This window comes from Anser brachyrhynchus (assembly GCF_964034855.1).
Source record: "Anser brachyrhynchus genome assembly, chromosome: 17".
In the NCBI taxonomy this organism is placed as follows: domain Eukaryota; kingdom Metazoa; phylum Chordata; class Aves; order Anseriformes; family Anatidae; genus Anser; species Anser brachyrhynchus.
Genome location: NC_137710.1, coordinates 4522784 through 4543061, shown reverse-complemented (window position 1 = coordinate 4543061; position 20278 = coordinate 4522784). Strand labels below are relative to the sequence as shown.

The following is a 20278-nucleotide window of genomic DNA, read 5'->3' as shown; positions in this document are numbered from 1 at the left end:
CTTCACTGAAAGTCTGTATCCCCCCTACGGGCATAATCAGATATAGTGTTTATACTCTATGAACTCTGTTTTGACCAGGAATTCCAGAATTGGTCAGTCTTCCCACAAAGCTCATCAAAACCAAGCTTCTGTCATTACATTTTTAGATTTCGATTGCTTTACTTTCTAAAAATGCATTTTGTTGGAAAACACTCAACCAGCTGTCTTCTGGATACTGGTGTGGTGTTAACTGTAAACAATGATTATGAGGATTTAAAAAATCTCTGCAGGTTCAGATTAGGATAAAGACCTAGGATAAACTTTTCCTTGAACGCTGGAAAACACTAGCTAAATTCTTCTAATTTGGTGCTTTATGTCTGGATTGCCCTGTTCTATGGCCGTGCAGACCCTAGAAAGGCAGGAGGTTAGCGGAAAATGCAAAGCAGAGGGAAAAAGTTGCTCTTTAATAGAAATTTGGAATTAATGAGCTGAATTTACCTTAGTACAAGTGAGAGCAGAGCTTAAGTTATTAACTTTGGAATTTGAATCAGAAGATGCTCTGTCTGCTTTTTCATAGCCTTCCAAAGTCCACAAAATGATGCACATGTCATCGCTATAGAAAGTCAGGATACTCTGAAGGACAAATAGCCACACAAAGGGGCATTTTGAAGGTAATTCATGAGTAAAAATCCATGAATGACTCCAATGAAGATGCTTAGGGAGAGGAGATTGCATTTTTAACACTGATCTTTTCTCCCTACAGAATATTGCTCCCACCTTATCAATATTTTATAAAAGAAAGAGAAACCTTCTGCAGCTGCAGAGGCAATTTGGAGGGATTAAAAATTTATCCTGTTTTGAGCAGAGCTTTCCTCAGGTGCTAGAATCCACTTAATCACAGGTGGGTAACCTGCGCAGCTTCCCTTTCCCAGGGCTAAAAAGTAGAGTCAAGGTCCAGGCAATTCTTTCATGCAGGGATCTTCTGTTAGGCCCTACGTTCAATTTGAATCATACTGAACCACAGGCTTTGCTTAGAACAGCAGCAAAAGCAGGTCTGGAAAGTAAAAGTGACATTTTTTTCTCCTGGTTTGTTTCATTTGGTGAGGATGCAGTCAAGTCCACTCCTGGAGCAGCTCAGTTACTGTGGCAGGATTACACTGAGGTTTGAATTTGCATCAGTAGTTAAAGGGCACAGATTTAGTTGAAAGGAAGTATATCCATTGACAATAGTCGTTGGAATTAAAGTGTGTGTGTGTGTGTGTGTATATATATATATATAAAACATATATATGTATTTAGCTAGTGTATGTTTCATGTTTTCCTTAATGCTAACAATTGAGTTGTGGTCACAACAGCTGTCAGCTGAATTCTGTTTGATGGGAGTTGAAGTCTTTTCTTCCAGTTCCGCTGTAGTTAATGGACAGATGCTCTAGGAATAGATCTAAGAAGTATCTTCTGCACTGTTTGTTTGCCGCCTCAATAGGACACTTACAGTCTGCCTGTATGGCTGAGTCCTGTTCCTCACAGATCAGGGTCTGACAGGTGATTAGCATATCTTTCTTGAAACATTTGTAAGACCTAAAGAAATAAATTTTAGAGTAAGTTGTTCAGTTATTGGAGGTGGAGATTTCTAGTTAACGTTAGCTGAAATTCAGGGTTTTCTGCAGTAAATTCAGATAATTCCATGTCAATTTTCACTCTGAAGTGGAAAGTCATGTGGTTTAGAAATCTCTCTCCAAAACATGCCTCTTTCCAGTGATTTTATTGGAGTAAAGAAAAAGAAAAAAAAAAAAGAAAATCTCCAATTGAATTTCAGAAATCAAAACAAGACCTTAATTTCTAAAACAGTTTTAAGCATATGTTTTCTTCCCATCTCTAAAGGAAACCTAATTAAAACATTTCCTTTCAAGTATTTTTCAGTGAAATTTTATAATGGTTTTAATGCTTAATGGAACACTTTCCAAAACCAAACCAGCATCATTTTTCAGGTGTGGAAACATCACTTGGTAGGTGGGGACACTTCTTCCTTTTTTTACTGGGGCTATTTGACACTATCACAGTTGGGTTACTAATGCATACAAATGAGAAAATACACACCAGTGCTAAGGACTGAGCACTTGTCAAATGGGTGTCTTGGCAGTTCTGATCCTGTCCCGTTATAAAACATGTTGGAAAGCTGGAAAACATTTCTGATTCAGTCTGGGGCTCAGCAAGCCTATGGGAAAAGCAGTCCACCCTGCTTCCCTTGCCTATACTTACCTTCATGGATCTGCTGCCTGGTAGAACAAACGTTCTGAACACGGGGTAGTACGGGTGCCAGGACTGCATTGTTCTGCCTATCCGGCCACAAATGTATCCAGCTTTGTGAGAAATAGTCCAGTGAGGGGAGGAAAAGGCAAATTCTTCAGGCAGTGGGTTCAAATTTCATACTTCAGTGCCAGACAGGTTTCTGCATCATTCGTGATAGGTAATAATGGGAATCTATTTCTGACTAAACTCTAAATAATTACTGCCAGAATGTCGTTGTGGTGCTGATGAGTATTTATCCAACAGAAGAAAAACAGCATGTTGATTCTTGAACCACAGAAAGCCATAATTGTCATTTAAAATCTGGCATGTTGTTTAAAATACTACATTCATTATCTTTCAAAGTCTTTATACATCTAACTATCACTCTGAATATATTTGCGAGTGTAAAGAAATAGGTATTCTTCTTTTTGACAAGGGGTTAGACTATTAGGCTGTTACATTTTTAAGATCCTTCTTATGCTAAATATTAAAGCCCAAGCAAAAAAATTAAATAAAGATGTTATGTGCACAGAATGAATGCAAAGCCCATTCTGTTCTAGAGCTATTCATTCCCATTACCTACCCCAAAGAACTTATAATTATGAAATTGCAATGCTTATTTGAAATGTCTGTTGCTCACACAATAACAAATGCTCCTGCCCCTCCTCTTGCAGTGTGATGACTATATCAAATAATTAAAAAAAAAAAAGTGCTGGGGGAAAAAAAAAAAAAAAAACTAAAATTTCTCAGCTCCAGAGATGCCACACTGTTATCAAGGACAATGACAGGGTATAAATTTTCACAAATATTGAAAGGAGAAGGAAAAAAAAAATCAAGCTTTGACATTAACAAGATGATAACAGCCATTGGCTCTTGTTCAGTAACTTCCACCCCAGAATTTCAGCAGTGAGATAATCAGGCTTTCACTGACTTGGATGGGAATGGAACTGACTTAGATCAGACTCTGCTCTCGGGCCTGGCTGTTGTTATGTGGAGTTGTTTGCTGGAAGAATTTTGACAAAAATAATAACCCCCAGAGTGAGGTTTCAAGAGCAGAGGCAGTGTGCTAGACAGGTAAATCACAGACAGGCCCAAATCCTGGAATTAGCCCTGCACTTGGTGTTGTCTGTACGTAAGCAGAGCTCTTGAAAATCCAGAGCTTTGAAAGCTTTGGAGACTGAAGGGTCTATCCAGTGTAATGAAATGCTGATCTCAATGTGAAATAGTCAGCCAGTGGGGGTAAAAAAAAAAAAAAGAAATCAGATATTGCTCCCACTCTAAAAAGAGTGTTGTGGCTTCCTGTTTGCCATGCTTTAAAGTAGCACTAAAAGCATGCAAGATGTTATCAAAAACTTGAGAGTTGGCAAGACAATTTTCACATAATTTCTTCCAGTTATAACTAGAAAGCAAGAAACACTGGTCAGAAGACCTGCAGATCTTATTTCTAATCCTCTTCTTGATGTGATTTTTGACTATGTATAGACAAGACAAGAGTTAATATTTGCATCTTAAATCACATTTTTATTTTTGAAAACCCTCCTTTTAAAGGATCGCTTTAGTGATGCTATGTTAATAAAATGTAATCTCTTGATTCAGTGACTCTTGAGCATGAAAATTCAAGGAAGAGAACTGATAATGTCCCCTGAACGTTCCTATTGTCGCATGCCCTGTGTGTTCTGTTGAAACAGGCAGCCTTTCCGTAGCAAGTAGCTGGGTGTTCGCTATTACTGCCTGCTCTCCCCACCGCAGGCAGCAGCAGAGCAGCACTGTCCGTACGTAGCCTTGGCTGGGTGCATCTGCTCAGGCCTTCCTTGTTCCCATTCTGCTCGCCTGCCTTCAGCTTTATTGCAAGGACAAGTTATTACTCAGATAACAGTCCTGTTTCCTGGAGTAATAGTGTTTTGGTTTTTAGTTGGCTATCACCCTAAAGATCAACAAGGCTCAGTTTTTTGTAATTGCAAGCCTTGTATGGGCAGCTGAGGCACCTTTTTATATCTCGGATGTACATCCAAGGGTATCATTTATCAATAACATCAAGAATTTATGGGCTTGGTGTCAAAATTACACAAGGAGCTCTAGTTATGAGAAACATGACAAGAATGTGGCCAGGTACTGTTAGCACATATCTGCTGCCATCCATATGTGTTAGGCTGGTGTTGGCATGCATTTCGGTCTCCCATGTACTAACGAATGCTGCAGCATTTTAGGCGCCAACCGATGAAGCAGCCCCTGCGGGTGGATCCTTTTGGCAAAGCCCTCTGAATTCTGGAAGTGTTTGCTTGCCAACACAGGAGGGAAACATTCAGCTCCTGGAAAAATTACCTTGATGTACATTTGAAAGAAACATCAGCCTCACTGCTGCTGATTATGGATTTTGCTGCACATGCATTTGGGGCTCAAGTTAAATCATCACACACTTAAACTTGAGGCTCTAGCCTCATGCCAGGGAGCATCATATGTGCTGTTTGTGTGATCGTTGTACAACCTGTGCAATTTTGGTAAATAGGAAGAAGAGAAAACACCATTAAACTTTGCTTAAAAAGAAACCCTTTCAAACTTCTGGTGCATATGATGTTTTTCGCAGAAAGGGAATTGAGCTGAAACTGTACTCCAGTGAAATGCTTGATCACTAAGGAGAGGAGATGTAATGATTTTGGACAGCAGCTGTCAGGGTTAAGAAAGTTATTTGTTCCATTGGTTTATGGCACAGACTAGTAGTATTTTATTGTCAAACAGAATTAGTTTTATATCAAGAAGAGTGATTACTTGGGTTCACTGTGTTTGAGATTAAACTTGATGATTTCATGTCCATTATTGATTTAGGCTTTACATTCAGAGAAGTAGCGGTTTATATTTTACTTAAGGGGATTTGATCACAGTAGATGTAATCTTCAATGGCTTCTGCAAATAAATTAGTAAAGTTGCTATGCCTCTTACAGTAACTGAAGAATAAAAGAGAAGGGGTCTAGAAAAACTCTTTATCTCAACAAGCCTAGTGCAAAAAGATCTAGAGAAGATGGCAAAAGCACTTACCTTTTCCAGTGTGCAAGGGACATGCTAACACCTGTGTATGACATACACAAAAACAGGAACCACACAGGAGATACCCTGTCAATGGTACATCACAGCTCCATACTCAGATGATATGTATTTGACAAAGGGATGCCAAAAACTCACAGTACATCATATCTTATTTATCCTGAAATTACACCAAAGGAGAGAGGGAAAATGAAGGTGCTTTCCAGCATTAGAACAGGGTCAATGAGGCACCAAATGTGGGCTGCCTATGTAGGAGGCAAGTGTGGAAAGTGTATAATATGTCACTAAAAATAGCCCCTTTCAAAGTATCTTAAATCAGGCCATTAGAACTTGCCATGAGGAACCAACCAAGCAGTACAGCCTGATATGGGAAATTTCCCAGCTGCCAGCCAGAGCTCTGCTCCCTTGGACAGTAGTGCATGTCTACAGAGGGAAGAGAGAAAGCATTTCACGGAAGCCACAGTCAGAAGTAGGCTTTATCAACCCGGGAGTTCTGCAGCATTCCCCAAGGGATGGATATTGTGGGATGCTCTCTATTGTACCTTCACTGTCAGCAGCTGTGGGAGCAGAAACAAGTCCTGCCAGCTTTATTTACTGCTGTCCTGTTCAGGCCATCAGGACCCCAAGGTCCAAAATGCTATCCTTTGTTAGTGCTCCCTTCGGACACAGATCTCAGTAGATGCTGAACTAGCATTGTGGCTTTAAAACAAAGAATTGTGGGCCCATTTGGCCAGCATTGAGTCATGTTACCTTTACTGTCTTCCTCTTTTTACCCTACCATATCCTCATACTTTATCTTTGTGTCTTAGGCAGTTTTCAAATGCACTGGAACCATATTTAAAGGTAGTTAGACTTACCTAGAACCTGTGTGTATATCTGCACAGGATTTTCTCCTACATACTTACATAGCTGTGACCTAGCCATAACCCCTCTGCTGCTAACATAAAAACCACTCCGCATGCAGACAAGAAGTCTGACACAGCATGGGATGCACTGGGCTCTGGCTCTGCATTGCTTCTAGTCCCAAGCTCCCTTGAGGTTTCCTGTCTCAATACCTGTAGATACGTTGCTTACTACTACTAGAATCTGGGAAACAATTCTTAAATTGTGTTGTGTTCCTTGCCCAGAATGCAGGGCAGAAAACACTCTCTGTAACTAAGCACCTGTTTGCACAGTTAAACAGTAATAGCTACCAAGATGCACAGCAGCTGACGTTGGCCAAGGCTCACATAATGATGTTTTATCTTCAGTAGTTTGTGTCCTAGTCCTTCATTCCCTACAGTGTTTTTGGTTCATTGGGGAACAGCAGTGTGCTGTTCTGCCCCTTCTGTCATATCCTCTGTTGTCAGGTGTTTATGATCTCATTTTTTCTTGCAAGGCCCCTTGCTGCATAGCAGATTATGTTTCTCTGTGACGGAAAAGTTCAACATCTGTGTATTTTTTTTAATCTAAGGTAATGCACTCAGTTTGTTTTTGTTTTGTTTTGATTGCAGCTACAACATAAATGAGCAGTTTTTATATGCCACCCATCCCTGGTCTATCCCTTCACCAGCTCCATGCCAGGAGGAGATACGTTAAGCTGGAGGTAAGCCTTTGCCTTTGGCTGAAATGTATGTGTGCAGGTTTGTTGCTGCTCTCTACTGGCCAACCCATAGTTAAACCCATAATCATAGCCCGTAAATCAGATCCTTTAACCTGAGTAATGTTTATCTATTTTTCTGATGGTTTTTGCTCTGTGTCTGTTTGTCACAGAACTGTTGAAATTGGAAGGGACATCTGGAGATCATCTAGCCTAAAGCGGTGCTAGTTTAGACTAGTTTGCTCATGGCTATGGAGAGTTGGCTTCTGAGTAGCTGCAAGGATAGAGACTCTAGAACCTTTCTGGGCAACCTGTCCCAGTGTTTGACCACTGTCACAACTGAAAAAGAGTTTTTGTTTACATGGAATTTTCTGTATTTCAATTAGTTTTTTTAATTACAAATTTAAAAAATCAATCAATTAAAAATATCAATTAGCCTTTTTTTTCTTTCACTGAATGTGACATAGAAGAGTCTGATTTCATCTTCTTTATTCCTTCCCATCACATCCTTACAGAGATCGTTAGGATTGCCACTGAGAGACTGAGACATCTGCAGCCTAAACAGTGACAGTTTTCTTAGGCTTACCTCACATCAGATGCTGCAGTCCCTTTAGTGATCCATCACTGGATCTGCTCCAGTATGTCCATGTCTTTCTTATACTGGGGAGTCCAGAAGTGAAAACTGTATTCCAGTGTGGTCTCACCGGTGCTAAGTAGCTTTCCCAGGCTTTGGAAAAATGTCTCTAGTCCAAAGGCGAGACAAAAGATTAGGAGAAAGTAGATGCATGGTATTGAAATTAAATGGTTGCATTCTTTGTGATGGGAGTTAAAAAGATGTTGCCTGAGGCTTTATTTTTTTATGATTATTTTTTACTAATTTGGGTGTGAGGTTTTTTTTTTTTCATTTCAGTTTCTCTGCTCAGTGAACTGGTTCATATTTAATGGCTTACTAAGTTATGTCTATGATAGAAATGACAGCATGTCATTTTCTTATATAGGTATAAGGAAAAGTGCCCTCTTTTGCAGGCATGAGAATAAAGCTAATATTGTTCAACAGCAAAATAGTTGGACCAGGTTCTTCTCGATATAAGTGGCAAAGTGAATGGCAGGTATCTGTCCTTGTGGCTTTGATAAGTTTTCTTTGGTGCAGTGTTTAAGCAAAAACACCTGCAAATGTGACCAAGTCGTGCTTCCAGACTGGGAGGTTAAGGTCATAAATAATTTGTGATGTTTTGGGAACACAAGCCCTGTTAGCTTTCAGCTAAAATATTTAGCCCACCTAAAAGATTTGTTGAGGTATCTGGACACTGTAAGGGATGTCAAAACAGATGTAGATGCCAAAGAGTACTTGAGAATCTCAGTAGCTTTTTACTGGGGGCTTGTGCTCATCCTGGACCAGAGACACTTGTCAACACTGTTCTGCAAGGTAAGGCTCTAGTATCTGCTCTGCTTCCTCCCTGACTGTGCACCCTTCTTTCTTCTTGAGCAGTGGAAAGGTCCATTACTGCCTTCTTTCTCTGGTGTAATCCAGCATAGCAAGACAGCTGCAACTTCTTTAGTTCATGGGATTTTTTGTTTACAAAGGCAAACGAGTCTCACAATAAAGACATTCCAGTCTTAGGATGTAAAAATAGTGTTAAAAAGATCAAACTGGTCAGAAATAGATTGCAGTAACAAGCATGTAGTTTTAAGTAATTAAGAGATTTGCTGCACTTCTAATATATTTTCCCCATCTGTGAAAAAAAGAAAAAAGCTATGAATCTGTTTTTCTGCTCTCACTATTTACACCATGTAGGCAAGTGCATGATGTATCACTTAGTGAATGTGATGCTGTTACTAAAAAAATGTGACTATTCCCAACTTCTTTACTGATGTGGTTACCTCAGTGTTTCTAGCCTCTGCTTTTTCTTTCCTGGAAGGCCAAAATGCTGGTCTAGTACTATACATTCTTACCTTTCATGAAAGTGATTTCAAAAAAAGATGGTAGAAATCTTTTTCTTTTTTTTTTTCCCTCCTGTGAAAATTGTTAGTCTTCTAACTGCAGAATTCCTAGAATCTATGCAACCTGCAGATACAACACATTTGAATATCATACTAGTTGTCTTCTCGAACTGGTCCTTCCTGTGGCTTGAATTTGTAATATGGGGAGTCTTGTTCGCTACAGGCTAACTCAGGTCCTGGGAAGAGGGGGGCTTTGTGGTCACAGAGAAGCCCTGGAACCCTGCTTTAAAAAGTGCCTGTGAACATAAGCAGCAGGTGATTAATTGTAAGAATGAGTCCAAATTAATGGCCAGGTTGAAAGGCACCAAGAGCTTGTGTCAAGTAATTTCAAATTTTCCATGCTAAAAAATGGCAGAAAATGAAGGCAGCCCCCTGCAGTTGTATGTCTCTAAGCAGGGGCGTTCTTACCAGCCTCTGGCAAGTCAAGAGAACTAGCTGACTTGCAAACGCTATTATATTGACAAACACATACTTCCATTATTCAGACTGCTGGTACATACAGTGCTGGCTCTAATCACTAGCATTTCCTCTTAAAATACTATACATCCTCATGAGTTACAGTGACCAAGAGCCTAACAAAGTAAGCCATTGTAAAGAAACATAGCACAGTCAAATAACAGCTGAATGTACAGCAAAATCCTTGCTTTGATCCTTATTTGCCTTTGGAAATACTATGTCAAGTGTCCTTGCTTAAATGAAGCTTAGTTTAAAGTGGAAGCTGTTGTTTCAGGAATGCCACAGTGGCTCTGGGGTGTATAATAAACTTGTTGAAAGGAGCTGACTGATTCACACTTTGTTACTGAAGTGCAGAGCCCTCAGCAGCACATTGGGCTTCTGCATTTACTATAAACTTCTTTCTCCTCTTGTGATGCCACTGTCTGATTTTTGAGGCACTGTATGTCTCCATGTCTGTGCAGGCAAGTCACCCTAAGCATCTCCGTTCTACTTCGGACAGGGTCCAGAAGGTGGTGCAGTCGCATGGCCCTCAGCGTGGTAGTCATCAACACCTTCCCATCTGAGAAGTAATCGGGAATCCTGAAACGGCTCATTACATCCCTAGTGTGATCAGGTATCCTGCCAACTTTTCTTTTTCAATATACTTTCTGCTTGTGTTGTAAACAGAATGAAAGGCAACAAGAATAAGTTGAACTCTTTCCAAAGTAGGGAATGCCCTTAGACACTTTGGCTTTTAATGAACCTTATCTAAAGGAGTACATATAGCTTCTGTGGGGCAGCAAATTAAATCCCTTTAGTTATATGCTCAGGTTCTTCTGGCACAAACCCTAAAAGCCTAAAATACTTTTCTAATCTTTATTTTGGTCGTGCATGCTTTGGTGCTTCTCAGCTATTTGCTAAGTTAGAATGAGGCATTACAGATGGCTCAGAGCCAAGAAAAGACTTGAGCTACCCTCTTCTGCACTGGTCCAGAACTAACCTAGAGTCAACACAGGCACCAAACACAGTATTTACAAATACACCAGACAAAGGACCTAGTTTTATGCATTTATTTCCAGTAACTTTGTACCTAAACAAGTGTATATCTCTCTCCACAGTCTTACGTTATGGAGCAGTTTTAGACAAATTAACTGCATTTTCGAACCACAGCCTCTGTTTATCTGGTATTGGCTGAAAAGTTTTTTTGCATGTTGGTTTGACAGATGTTATTGTGGAAGTCCATGCTGTAGGTTTTCTCAGCACTTGCTGGATCATTTTATTGTTGTTATGGACTTTTAATAGCATGTCAGCATAGAACGGCCATTATTGTTACACATATACAGATACGTGTAACGTGAGGTCAGAGGTAGGACCAATGTCTTTTTACTTTTCAGTGAAAAACAACTTCTGAAAATGGCCTTTTGTGCTTATTGTAGAGTGTGATCCTAGCTGACTGATTTTATTTAGTTGCTGACATCAATGGAAAGCTCCCAATTAACATCATCTGACTTTAGTTGAAGTCCTTAATTTTGTTTTTTATATTCTTCTATGTAGCAGCCTCTTCAGTCCTTGCTAAATTCCTCCAGAAGAAAAATTCTTGTACCCTGTTTTTGTAAATCAGGCTTTTGGAAGTGACCAAGCAATTTAGATTTAGCAAAAGATTCCACAGCATTTTCATTTAGGTGGGTCAAATTTCTGCTATCAGCTGGATAGCAGTAATGATGACATATGTATGCATGTATGGTACATGCATACGTAGCACAGAGTAAAGTTTTTACTGTACCTGGGATTAAAATGGATACCTATACCCAGCTCATACAAACCAAGGGGAAATGTAAACGGAGTCTTAACTACGTCTAGACCAACATTCGTCTTATGTGGTTTTATTTTCCTTGCACTAGCCAGGTGGCTTTATACAGTTTCTGAGACTTTCAGGGTTTTGTCCAGTGAAAGTATTCAGAGTTGAATTAAATTGCAAAAGTAAAACACACTGTTAATCTATCTGTTGAAAATAAAATTAAGTACCTTGTCAAAATTAATTTTCCGTGGAAGGTGGAATATTTTACCGTAATATTTTACCGCAAGTGAAAAGTTGATTTATAGCCCATAGTATAGTAAATGGCAACTGTTCATATGTGTTGAACATTTTGGAGTATTTAAAGAAGATGCTAATGCATAATGGACAGTAAAGCCATCTCGTGCTTTAGTAGAGACAGTAAGTTTTCATTATGGGATTTCTGAGTATCAGTTTGTTTATTCTTTTTAAAAAAAGGTGCAACTCATGTTTCACTTTTTAAGCACCTTTTATGATGGTTGAAGGTTTCTGTGTGGAGAAAGAGAATCACAACAAAGATTATAGACCATGAACTTCAACAAATTTCTGTTCTTAGATGGGCTCTGGCATTAATCTGCACTAGACTTTTGCCCAGTGTGTGTATTTGATTCGATGTCTTGATCAGTATTGCATAGTGTATGGGTCACTTCTCAAGAAGAACTTGATACACATTGTAATGGACTTTATTCCATTTTAAGCTAGAAATGTGCTTAAAAAAGCAAAACCTGAACTCATACAAAAACTCACTTTACAAACTACTAGTTTTACTTTATGAAGTATGTACATATACTTGAAAATGCAGACTGTATAAATTCCACTGGAATGTGTACTCAGAAAAAAAAAAAATTAGTCTGGAACAATAAGAGGAGAATATTTTAATGCTGTTAAGTAGCAGTATGTATATGTACACTAGACAGGGTCAGGCCTTGGCCAGAACAACTTTTGTGGGCTTTGGTTGTGCTAGCAGCAGTATGCAGAATACTAGGAATTCCTGACTGTATTTAAAGTCGTTGTGATTCCGGTGGTGCCAAGTTTATATCCTATTTACAGCATACCATAACTCCTGCCAGTGTGGTATTTGAACTAACTAATGGAAATAACTAATGGATAAGATTTTGGTATAACTATATTGTGAAATAGCATCGTTATTTGTAATGTATGTATAAATTAGATAGTATAGCTAGACTTAGCTGAAAATGATTGCCTTTAAATAGTCATATTTCAGCAAGGTCAGAATTTTGTTCACATGGACTTTGTTTTGTAGTTAATGTTTTTAAAGTCTACTGATTAAAAAGTCTTCTTACAGATAATACTATGGCATAGGAGAGTGTATTCTACTCTGCCTACCACAGTTTTAAATTGTAGGATTAAAAATACTCATTGTTCATTTCCACTAAATCTTGAGCTCATTACTTGGGTTTTATATCTTCAGATCCCATTGATTTTTAAACAGACTAAACCAACATTATCAGAAGGAACACTGTAAGCCTTTATCCATATTGCTTTATAAATCCTTAATCTGATAGGTATGGTTTTGGAAGCAAGTAACAGTATTACACACTTAAAGAGTCTCAGAACATCCTTCACCTCATTTTAATTTCTTAAATAAGCTGCCTCTTTTAATAAGACAACTCAATTTTATTCCCTTAGTAACCAAAGCTTTGCGGACACTGACCACGTGCATCACTGGAACAGAAACAAATAGAAATGTGCTGTTACGCTAAAAGGAATATAATGGGTGAATGCAGACTGAAAACAAATAGTTAATTTTGCAACTTGATCCATTTTCACAGAACAGTATCTCTAAGCTTTATGAATATTACATAATGCAACGTGTCACCAGTTACGTAAACTCTAAACGCTGTCACTTGCTCTGTTTGCTATATGCTAGAGGTGCTACAGATTGGAAAGAGCGGGGTCCAGTGTTAGGTAGTATGAGGACATAACCAGCCTTTCAGGCCTCAGACCTGATGGGTAATTGTCTGTCTCTGTTTGGTCCTGTCTCAGTCCATCTCTCAACAATATCAGTGGGAGTTTCACTTGAGGCAGCCTTCAGGATTTGGCCTATTTAGTTTGTGACAAATAATAGTATACAGCCTCTTGCCTGCCAAATCCTGAGGACTCATTTTTTTTTGGAAGGAAAAAAAAAAAAAGTGATATTTATTTGTTGGCCTCTTACTTTTTCCCAAATGAATGCAGGTAATTATTTTCAGTTACACTGGCGAATGCACACATTGGTAATTAAAATTTGATCCCATGATAGTTGTTTTAAACAGGTGATTGTTTTCCTCCAAGTGTAAAATATAACCACAGAGACTCTCCTCTGTAAAGGCTCATGGTCCAATACCTTTAGTTGCACTGCATTGCAGTGTGAGTAGATCCACTGTAATCTCTTTAGTAAGATGCTACTAAGGGGAAATGTGTCGTGTAGTAAGGGTCAAATAGGGACCAAATACAACCGGCAGTTAAGGTGTCATTTATGAAAACAAGTTTCTTCTTTGACCGTTGAGAATATTAAGTAGTATTACTGACTGGAATTTGTGCCCAAAGCGCCTTAAAATTTAGTTTCTCCAAGGCAGTTTCTAAATCACAGTTTTCAAGCCATTCATGCAATTGACTATCTAAAAACAAGTTTCAATATGTTAGAAATGACAATAGTGATCATTAAATCATTCAAGTCACTGTTAAATTGCTCCCGTTAGCACAAAGGCAGCCCATACCTTTGTAGTGAGTTTGTACAACTTGATCTCAGATGTGGTCCAGTTGAAAACAGCAAAAGCACAGAAGCACATCCTGAGCACTGAAGTCCAGTGCTGTATCCACTGTGGGAGGCCTGATTATACCTGGGGATCTCGGGAGAATTTGTGTTTCTGATTTTCCACCATCTCCAAGACCTTAAGCAAAAGCTAAAACCAAGCCTCAATTTCCTGTTTTGGCTTTAGCCAAGCTACTTTCCTAGCTCTTGTGATGAGGTCATTGTGAGGATCTTTGATTCTAGTGGGAACATAAGAGCTCCTGGAATGAAATTCCTAACACTGAAGCAAAATCTAACCTATTCATACTGGAGCGCAAAAAGGACAGGTTAAATTCATTACCTTTTTCCTGTAACTCCAAAAAAACCTCTCTGTTGTACCTTGCAAGACAGAAGTCATTTAATTTGTTCATCTGTTCAGGATCATCAGCACATGTGGTGCTGGGAAACGATCACTTACTGCAGAAAGAGAAGGCTGGACCACTGTTTGTTGGGAAAGCAGGGTGGCACCCTTGGACTCTAATCTGGTAATTTGTGGTGTTTTGAGCAAAGAGACACCTAAGCAGTCCATACACTGGTGATTCAGCACAGTGCAATTTACTGTTCACGCTCCAGGGCACATCACCCACAACCCAACCAGCAGATTACCATGACCAGTATGAATGCAAAATGGTTTAGAGTCAGTTTTAAAAATCACATCAACAGAATGTTTATTTGTCTAGCAGAGTATGTGTCTTTTTCACAGTCTTTCAGTTGCTTCTTTTTTGAAGAGTGAAGTCTTTATTTCAGACATCTGCCTGTAGAAAATCAGTGTGCTTTTTTTAAGGGCACATTTAAAGATGAAAACTGAGGCTTGAATAACTTAGCATACAAATTACACAGATATAAAAGTTCTCTTTCATTGTCTTAACTTACAGTTTATTTTGTACAGAATTCATTATGTTATACATCTAAGACTTATTATATCGTATAAATATCTTGGGTGTGATGTATATACATATTCAGTGTTATAGATTCAGCAATTAATGTATGCATTTCACAATACACTATAGTGTATTTCAATGTAGTGCACATGATTTATATTTCAGAAAAGAGCATATCCTCTATGAAAAATTGATATTTCATTCATAGGGTACTCTACCTTGAAATACAGTTGTTTTCCATTATATCATGGACTGTTTGTACTGTGTCGTATGGCTGTAAGATTTTCTTATACATTCCCCGATATGAATTAAGAAACAGCAGCTCAAAACATTAATCTGTGTGGTTGTACATCAAGAGGAGAGCGGGGCACTGGATTCCTAAATTCTTACCTAAATGAGAAAGAATGCATAGACAAACCACATGGAGCTAGGCTGTGTGATGTCCAAATGAAGTAAAAAGTTCTGAACAGATGACAACTGCTAGCTCTTGCTTCTGCATTCTGTGTGTGCCAGCTCTTCAGCTGGCATCAGTCGCTCAGCTCTGACTTACAAAAGCTGAGGGTCCAGCATCAGCTTTGTTTTTACAGTTCACAAACTCCTTATGTTCCACTAATCCACTCCTTGCTTTCAGTATTTTTCCTGGGTATCTCCTTGTATGTGTATTGATACTACATATTGTCTTTCCTAGATAGCAGGCAAATAAACTCACCTACAGTGCCTTTTCTATACATGCCATAAATAAGATGTTTTGTTTATTCAGCATCAAATTACAGGTGTTGCCTCCCTGGGTACCTACTGAAGCATAATTCTAATTAACCTGTCAGTATAGTTTCTGTTTTTTTGTTGACAATTCTAGTTGCTTGCAAACATACATATTGTGCCTTTTAATCACTTGGCTTCCTTTGCTCAGTAATCTCAAAACTATAGATACTTTTATCAATGTACAAAGGCTGTTCATTTCTTAGAAAAGCAGAATATTATATATTCCATGAATAAAAGGCTTCTTTTTCTTTTCCAAAAAAAAAATTGGGGGGGGGGGGAGGTTAACTCACTGGAAAAAAAAATGTGCATCTGAAAATTGTTTCGTTTCTGGTTTGAATTATTTTTAATTAAATTTACATTCAAAGTATGTTGTTTTGAAACTAAAATTTGATAGAAACAAATGTACATCAACTCAGAACTATATTTTGCATCTATTATATTCACCTAAATTATTTTCTTTTTGATTTTGTGAGAAGTAGCATAAGCTCTTACAGCAGCATAAATCCAGAACAATTCCACTTATTTTAATGGCATTGTCCCCATGCTACTGAGACTAGAATTCTCTCTTCCCATTTCTGTTCTTTTGTTGTATATATTGCCATTTCTCATGTAAGAAATTTCATATAACAACAGATGATGCAAAAAAAAAAAAAAAGGAAGGAAAGGAAAAAAGGAAAAAGACGGAAAAAAGGAAAAAAAAAAGTTATGTGACTGCAGTTTTAGAAATTTTTTCACCATTGCCAAATGTGGAGACAGGGTCATTTTTGTAGTGGGCTGCATCCAATTCTTCTGTTTAACTGAACACCAGTAGTGGCTATCACATTTCTAATCAACTGTATCTATAATTTAACTTTGGGATAGATAACCTGTGTGATGCCTGTGAAAGTCCTGACTGCACATAAACCAGCCACTGTATGTTCAGCCACTGAGCCACCTAAAAACATTAATTGAAGAACTTCAAGACCATGCTGACAGATGCTTACTTAGACCTTTAGCATCCGGTGGTAAATAGAACAGAGCTCATTTACACTTTTGTTTCTACTCCAAAGTGTATTTTATTTATTCTCTCAGTTCAAACACCAGAATGGAAGCATTTCCTGCCCAACACTTAACAGTTCCGGATCCCTGTATTTAACTGTCTTCTGTAGCAACATCTGAAATGTTTGCAAGCAATGTGGTAAATCATAGAAAAGCCTCAGGTCTCCTTTGATGGCCTCTAGCCAGGTCCACATTGCATGTAGGACTGTCCCTTGGCCACACATTAGCATGCAGCGTGAGGGTACAGCCACTCATAGGTGCTATGGACAACCAGGGATCAGGCCCCAGGTACAAGCTCAAGGAGACGGCAGTGTGACGGTAGCGAGGCACCCTAACTCAGTGATACTTCTACTCTCGAGCTACGGCCCTTGAAGGGCCACTTCCTGACCAGGCCAGTAAAGCCTGTAAAGGTCTTCTGTTACCTGGTAATGATCAGAAGAGCAGAGGAGTACAACTCTAGTAGTTCTAATAGTAGTTATGCTAAACATGTTTTGACCTATGGTTTAGGAACCAAATGCAGAATTTCCTTGAATAAAAGTTGTCTGCTCTGTTCCAATATCAGAGTTGAATTAGAAAATTCAAATCCAATCTCAGTCTACCTAAAAGATGGGAATTATGGCACGTAAGGCAGTTGTAGTTTGGATCTTGTGTACATTGCACAAGAGCCATCATAAGAACATGTGCTTTACTCTTGTGGGTTTTTTACTCGTTATGTAGTTTCATTTTTTTCCTATTGTTTTCAGCATATTTCAGTCATTCTTCAATATAAAAATACACATAATGCATGTGCGAGAGCAACTCTGAATCTGCGGCATGTATTTCTTGATAAAACTGCAAATAGCCACTTTATAATGTGCCCAGTATGCCTTTTCTTTCCTGCTCCCTTTTTAAATGAAACACGGTATAAATATTTTCTCTTTAGCAGCCATAAGGTCAGTGATGTTTTAGACAAGGTCTGGGGCATGACCTGTTGTACATGGACTTCTATGTCCTGCTAAACTCTTATCATCAATGTATTAATTTATTAGTAAAGAGTAAAATTGACTCCAAGCCTTTCTTTATTTGCTAGGAAATTTCCTTCATATTCTATGCATCTCAATACCATATGTGGCTTTCTCATTCTGATAATGTGTTTTGTCAACCAAGCTGCTGTTTCAGAAAAGCGTTTTCCATTGGAGTGTGTGCTGTTTGGTTGGAGGTTACCTTTTCATGTTAGCAATGACAAAAGTAAACCCAGGGCTACTCCTTGATTTTTATATTCCAGGGTTTATTATTGTATTTACAGTTCCCTGTAAGAAGATACAACCCTTTCCCAGTAAGAGTTCTAATACCTTTCTATGTTTCAAATACTAACGACCCATATACTCATATGGAAAGGAGAAAGATAATCAGTGATGAAGGAGGTATCTCTAGGGGCTGATGCAGATGAATGGAAAACTTAAATCATTATAAATATTACTGTACTACACTTTGGTACAACCAAAAAAAAAAAATCCTTCCAAGAAAATAATGTTCCCTAAGTCAAATAAAATTCATAAGCAATAAGAAAAGAAATTAACCACATGGGGTTTTTTATATGTGTAAAAAATAATAAGACTACTTGGCTGCATTGCACATAGGCAATAAAATTAGGTTCATTCAGATCCCTTTTAATGTACGCCTTGTTTCAGGCTGTAAGCAAGATATGTCCACTGTGCTTTACAAAGGACGACGACTAGAAAAATCAATGCAAACAAAGATCCCTTTCTTTTCTGATTAACCATTTATCATGAGAGATGACAAACAAATGAAGTCTCCTCTGAGTCTGAGCGTAGTTGTATTAGCATTTTGCTAGTACCAGGCAGTATACAAAAACAGCCATCGTGTGACACCTCCAACACCTACAGGTAGCTGTTTTAGGGGCACATCCTGGTTTGTGGTGAAACAGCTTTAACTCAGCCAGCCTCTTGTACCTGCTCAGTGATATCAGCTTATCATCTCAGTAACTCCAAGGTTGGACTGTCTTGTTCCTATTGCTGACTGGACTGACTGCTCCACCATCCATAAACAGAAGGCATAAAGGTGATTACAAACATAAGAAAGTAGTTTTACATATTGTCTTGCAGTCTTTCCATATAGTCCCTAAGTTCCTTGGAATCACCAAGGTTCATATCTTGGCATACCCATTTAATATTATCATCACTGTCAAATAGAATTGAGTTGGTGTAGGGGCCTCCATCCTCTGGCAGTATTGTTGTATAGGAAGTGAACTTCACTCGCTTCTGCTTTGGCCCAGAAGGATTTATAGGTTCACTTTTAACTTCTTTTTCACAAATGTACTCAGAAGATCTGAGGATATGATTATGAAGAGTCTTCTGAGAACTCCCATTAAGGAGAAAGTTGCTTTCTTCAAACTGCATTCCTCTGTCAATCATGGTAGTGCACTCCTCTGATGGGAGTGAAATGTCAACTGGGTTCTCCAGCAGTTCAACCTCATTTCCAAGCCAGACCCAATCATGGGAATGGGGGATGTTGCCTTGCTCACTCACAGCAAACCTTTTATGCCTGTATTTCCAAGCGAATGCCACACAGTTAATCAAAAAGACCAAGATAGCTAAGCAGAAAACACACAGCAGGGCATACATGCCAATCTCCAAATCTGTTAATCCTCTTGAAGTCAATGTGAGATCACTGGGATTGTTTTCTCCTGGTATTTCTACTTGCGCAGGGAAACCTGTAAAGGCAGTTGGATTATTTTGGAGCTGGTCATCCTCAAGGGACTCCTGATCAATGGGAGATATGAAAGTTGTGCTTTTGTTTGCATTGTCCTCGTGATTACCAAGGGCTCCATTTTTGGACCATTCCTGTGCTGTCCTATCTTGTTCTGCAGGTTTTTCTATAGAATTGCTTGCATGGCTTTTAAAATCTCTATCTGTCTCATCAATGTCATTACTGCTTCCTTTTTGGTCAGCATCTTTTTGACCAAACTTCACTTTGACGCTACCTTTCCCAACAGCCAGAATGCTCTTTCGCTTAGTCTTCTGACATGGTTCACTGATGACCATTTCAATTTTAATCAGAGGTCCTTGCCCATCCCCTTCTGCCACTACCCCAGGCCATTTTGACTGAAGGTTTTGGTGCGTAGACACTACCATCTCATCCAGTGAAGTGATGGTGATCGAGAAATCCTTGGAGTCATAAATATCTAATGGTGTCACTGACCCATCACTGAACAAAATCCAAGCACTGACTATGGCTTCCTGTAAGGGAAAGAGAACGAAAAAAAAAAAAAGGCGTGAAACAAGCACATAGGTGATACTCTGTTGTTTGTTTGACATCAGCAAAATAAACACACAGCTTAGCTTTGGTGTATTTTCTTTTCCAAAGAAAAAATGAAAATGTCTACTTCGCTTCTTATTTTCTTCTTGCAATTTTGTGTTCTCTAGACCATTAGGCATTTATCTCATCTTCAGTAACTATCAAAGATACAGTCATCTAAATTTAATAAAAATTGCTGACAAACATTTTTTTTCCAATTCTTTTTTAAGTCTTAAATGAGACTCCTTTTTTGAATGCCAGGGCCCTGTGATGAAAATAATTGTATTTTTAAAGGCCTGGCTAATTAATTTTATAAAGGCCCTATAATGAGGAATCTCTGTAATGCTGCA

The 20278-nt window shown here is 38.6% G+C and overlaps 1 protein-coding gene and 1 long non-coding RNA gene across 7 annotated transcripts in view; one reads left to right on the top strand and one right to left on the bottom strand.

The window, feature by feature from the left end:
* Window positions 1-20278, top strand: part of LOC308179671 — a 272263-nt gene that overhangs the window by 222625 nt on the left and 29360 nt on the right. For both annotated transcript variants that reach the window (XR_013940473.1, XR_013940474.1), the window contains exons 6-7: window positions 6801-6892; window positions 9843-9956. This is a non-coding gene — a long non-coding RNA (uncharacterized lncRNA). The remainder of the gene's footprint in view (window positions 1-6800; window positions 6893-9842; window positions 9957-20278) is intronic.
* The window catches only part of TMEM132B (transmembrane protein 132B), a 254325-nt gene continuing 248851 nt past the window's right edge, over window positions 14805-20278 (bottom strand). For all 5 annotated transcript variants that reach the window (XM_080560176.1, XM_080560175.1, XM_080560174.1 and 2 more), the window contains one exon: window positions 14805-19870. In XM_080560176.1, coding sequence (XP_080416302.1) covers window positions 18719-19870 — 1152 coding nt within the window. In that variant the 3' untranslated portion in view covers window positions 14805-18718. The remainder of the gene's footprint in view (window positions 19871-20278) is intronic.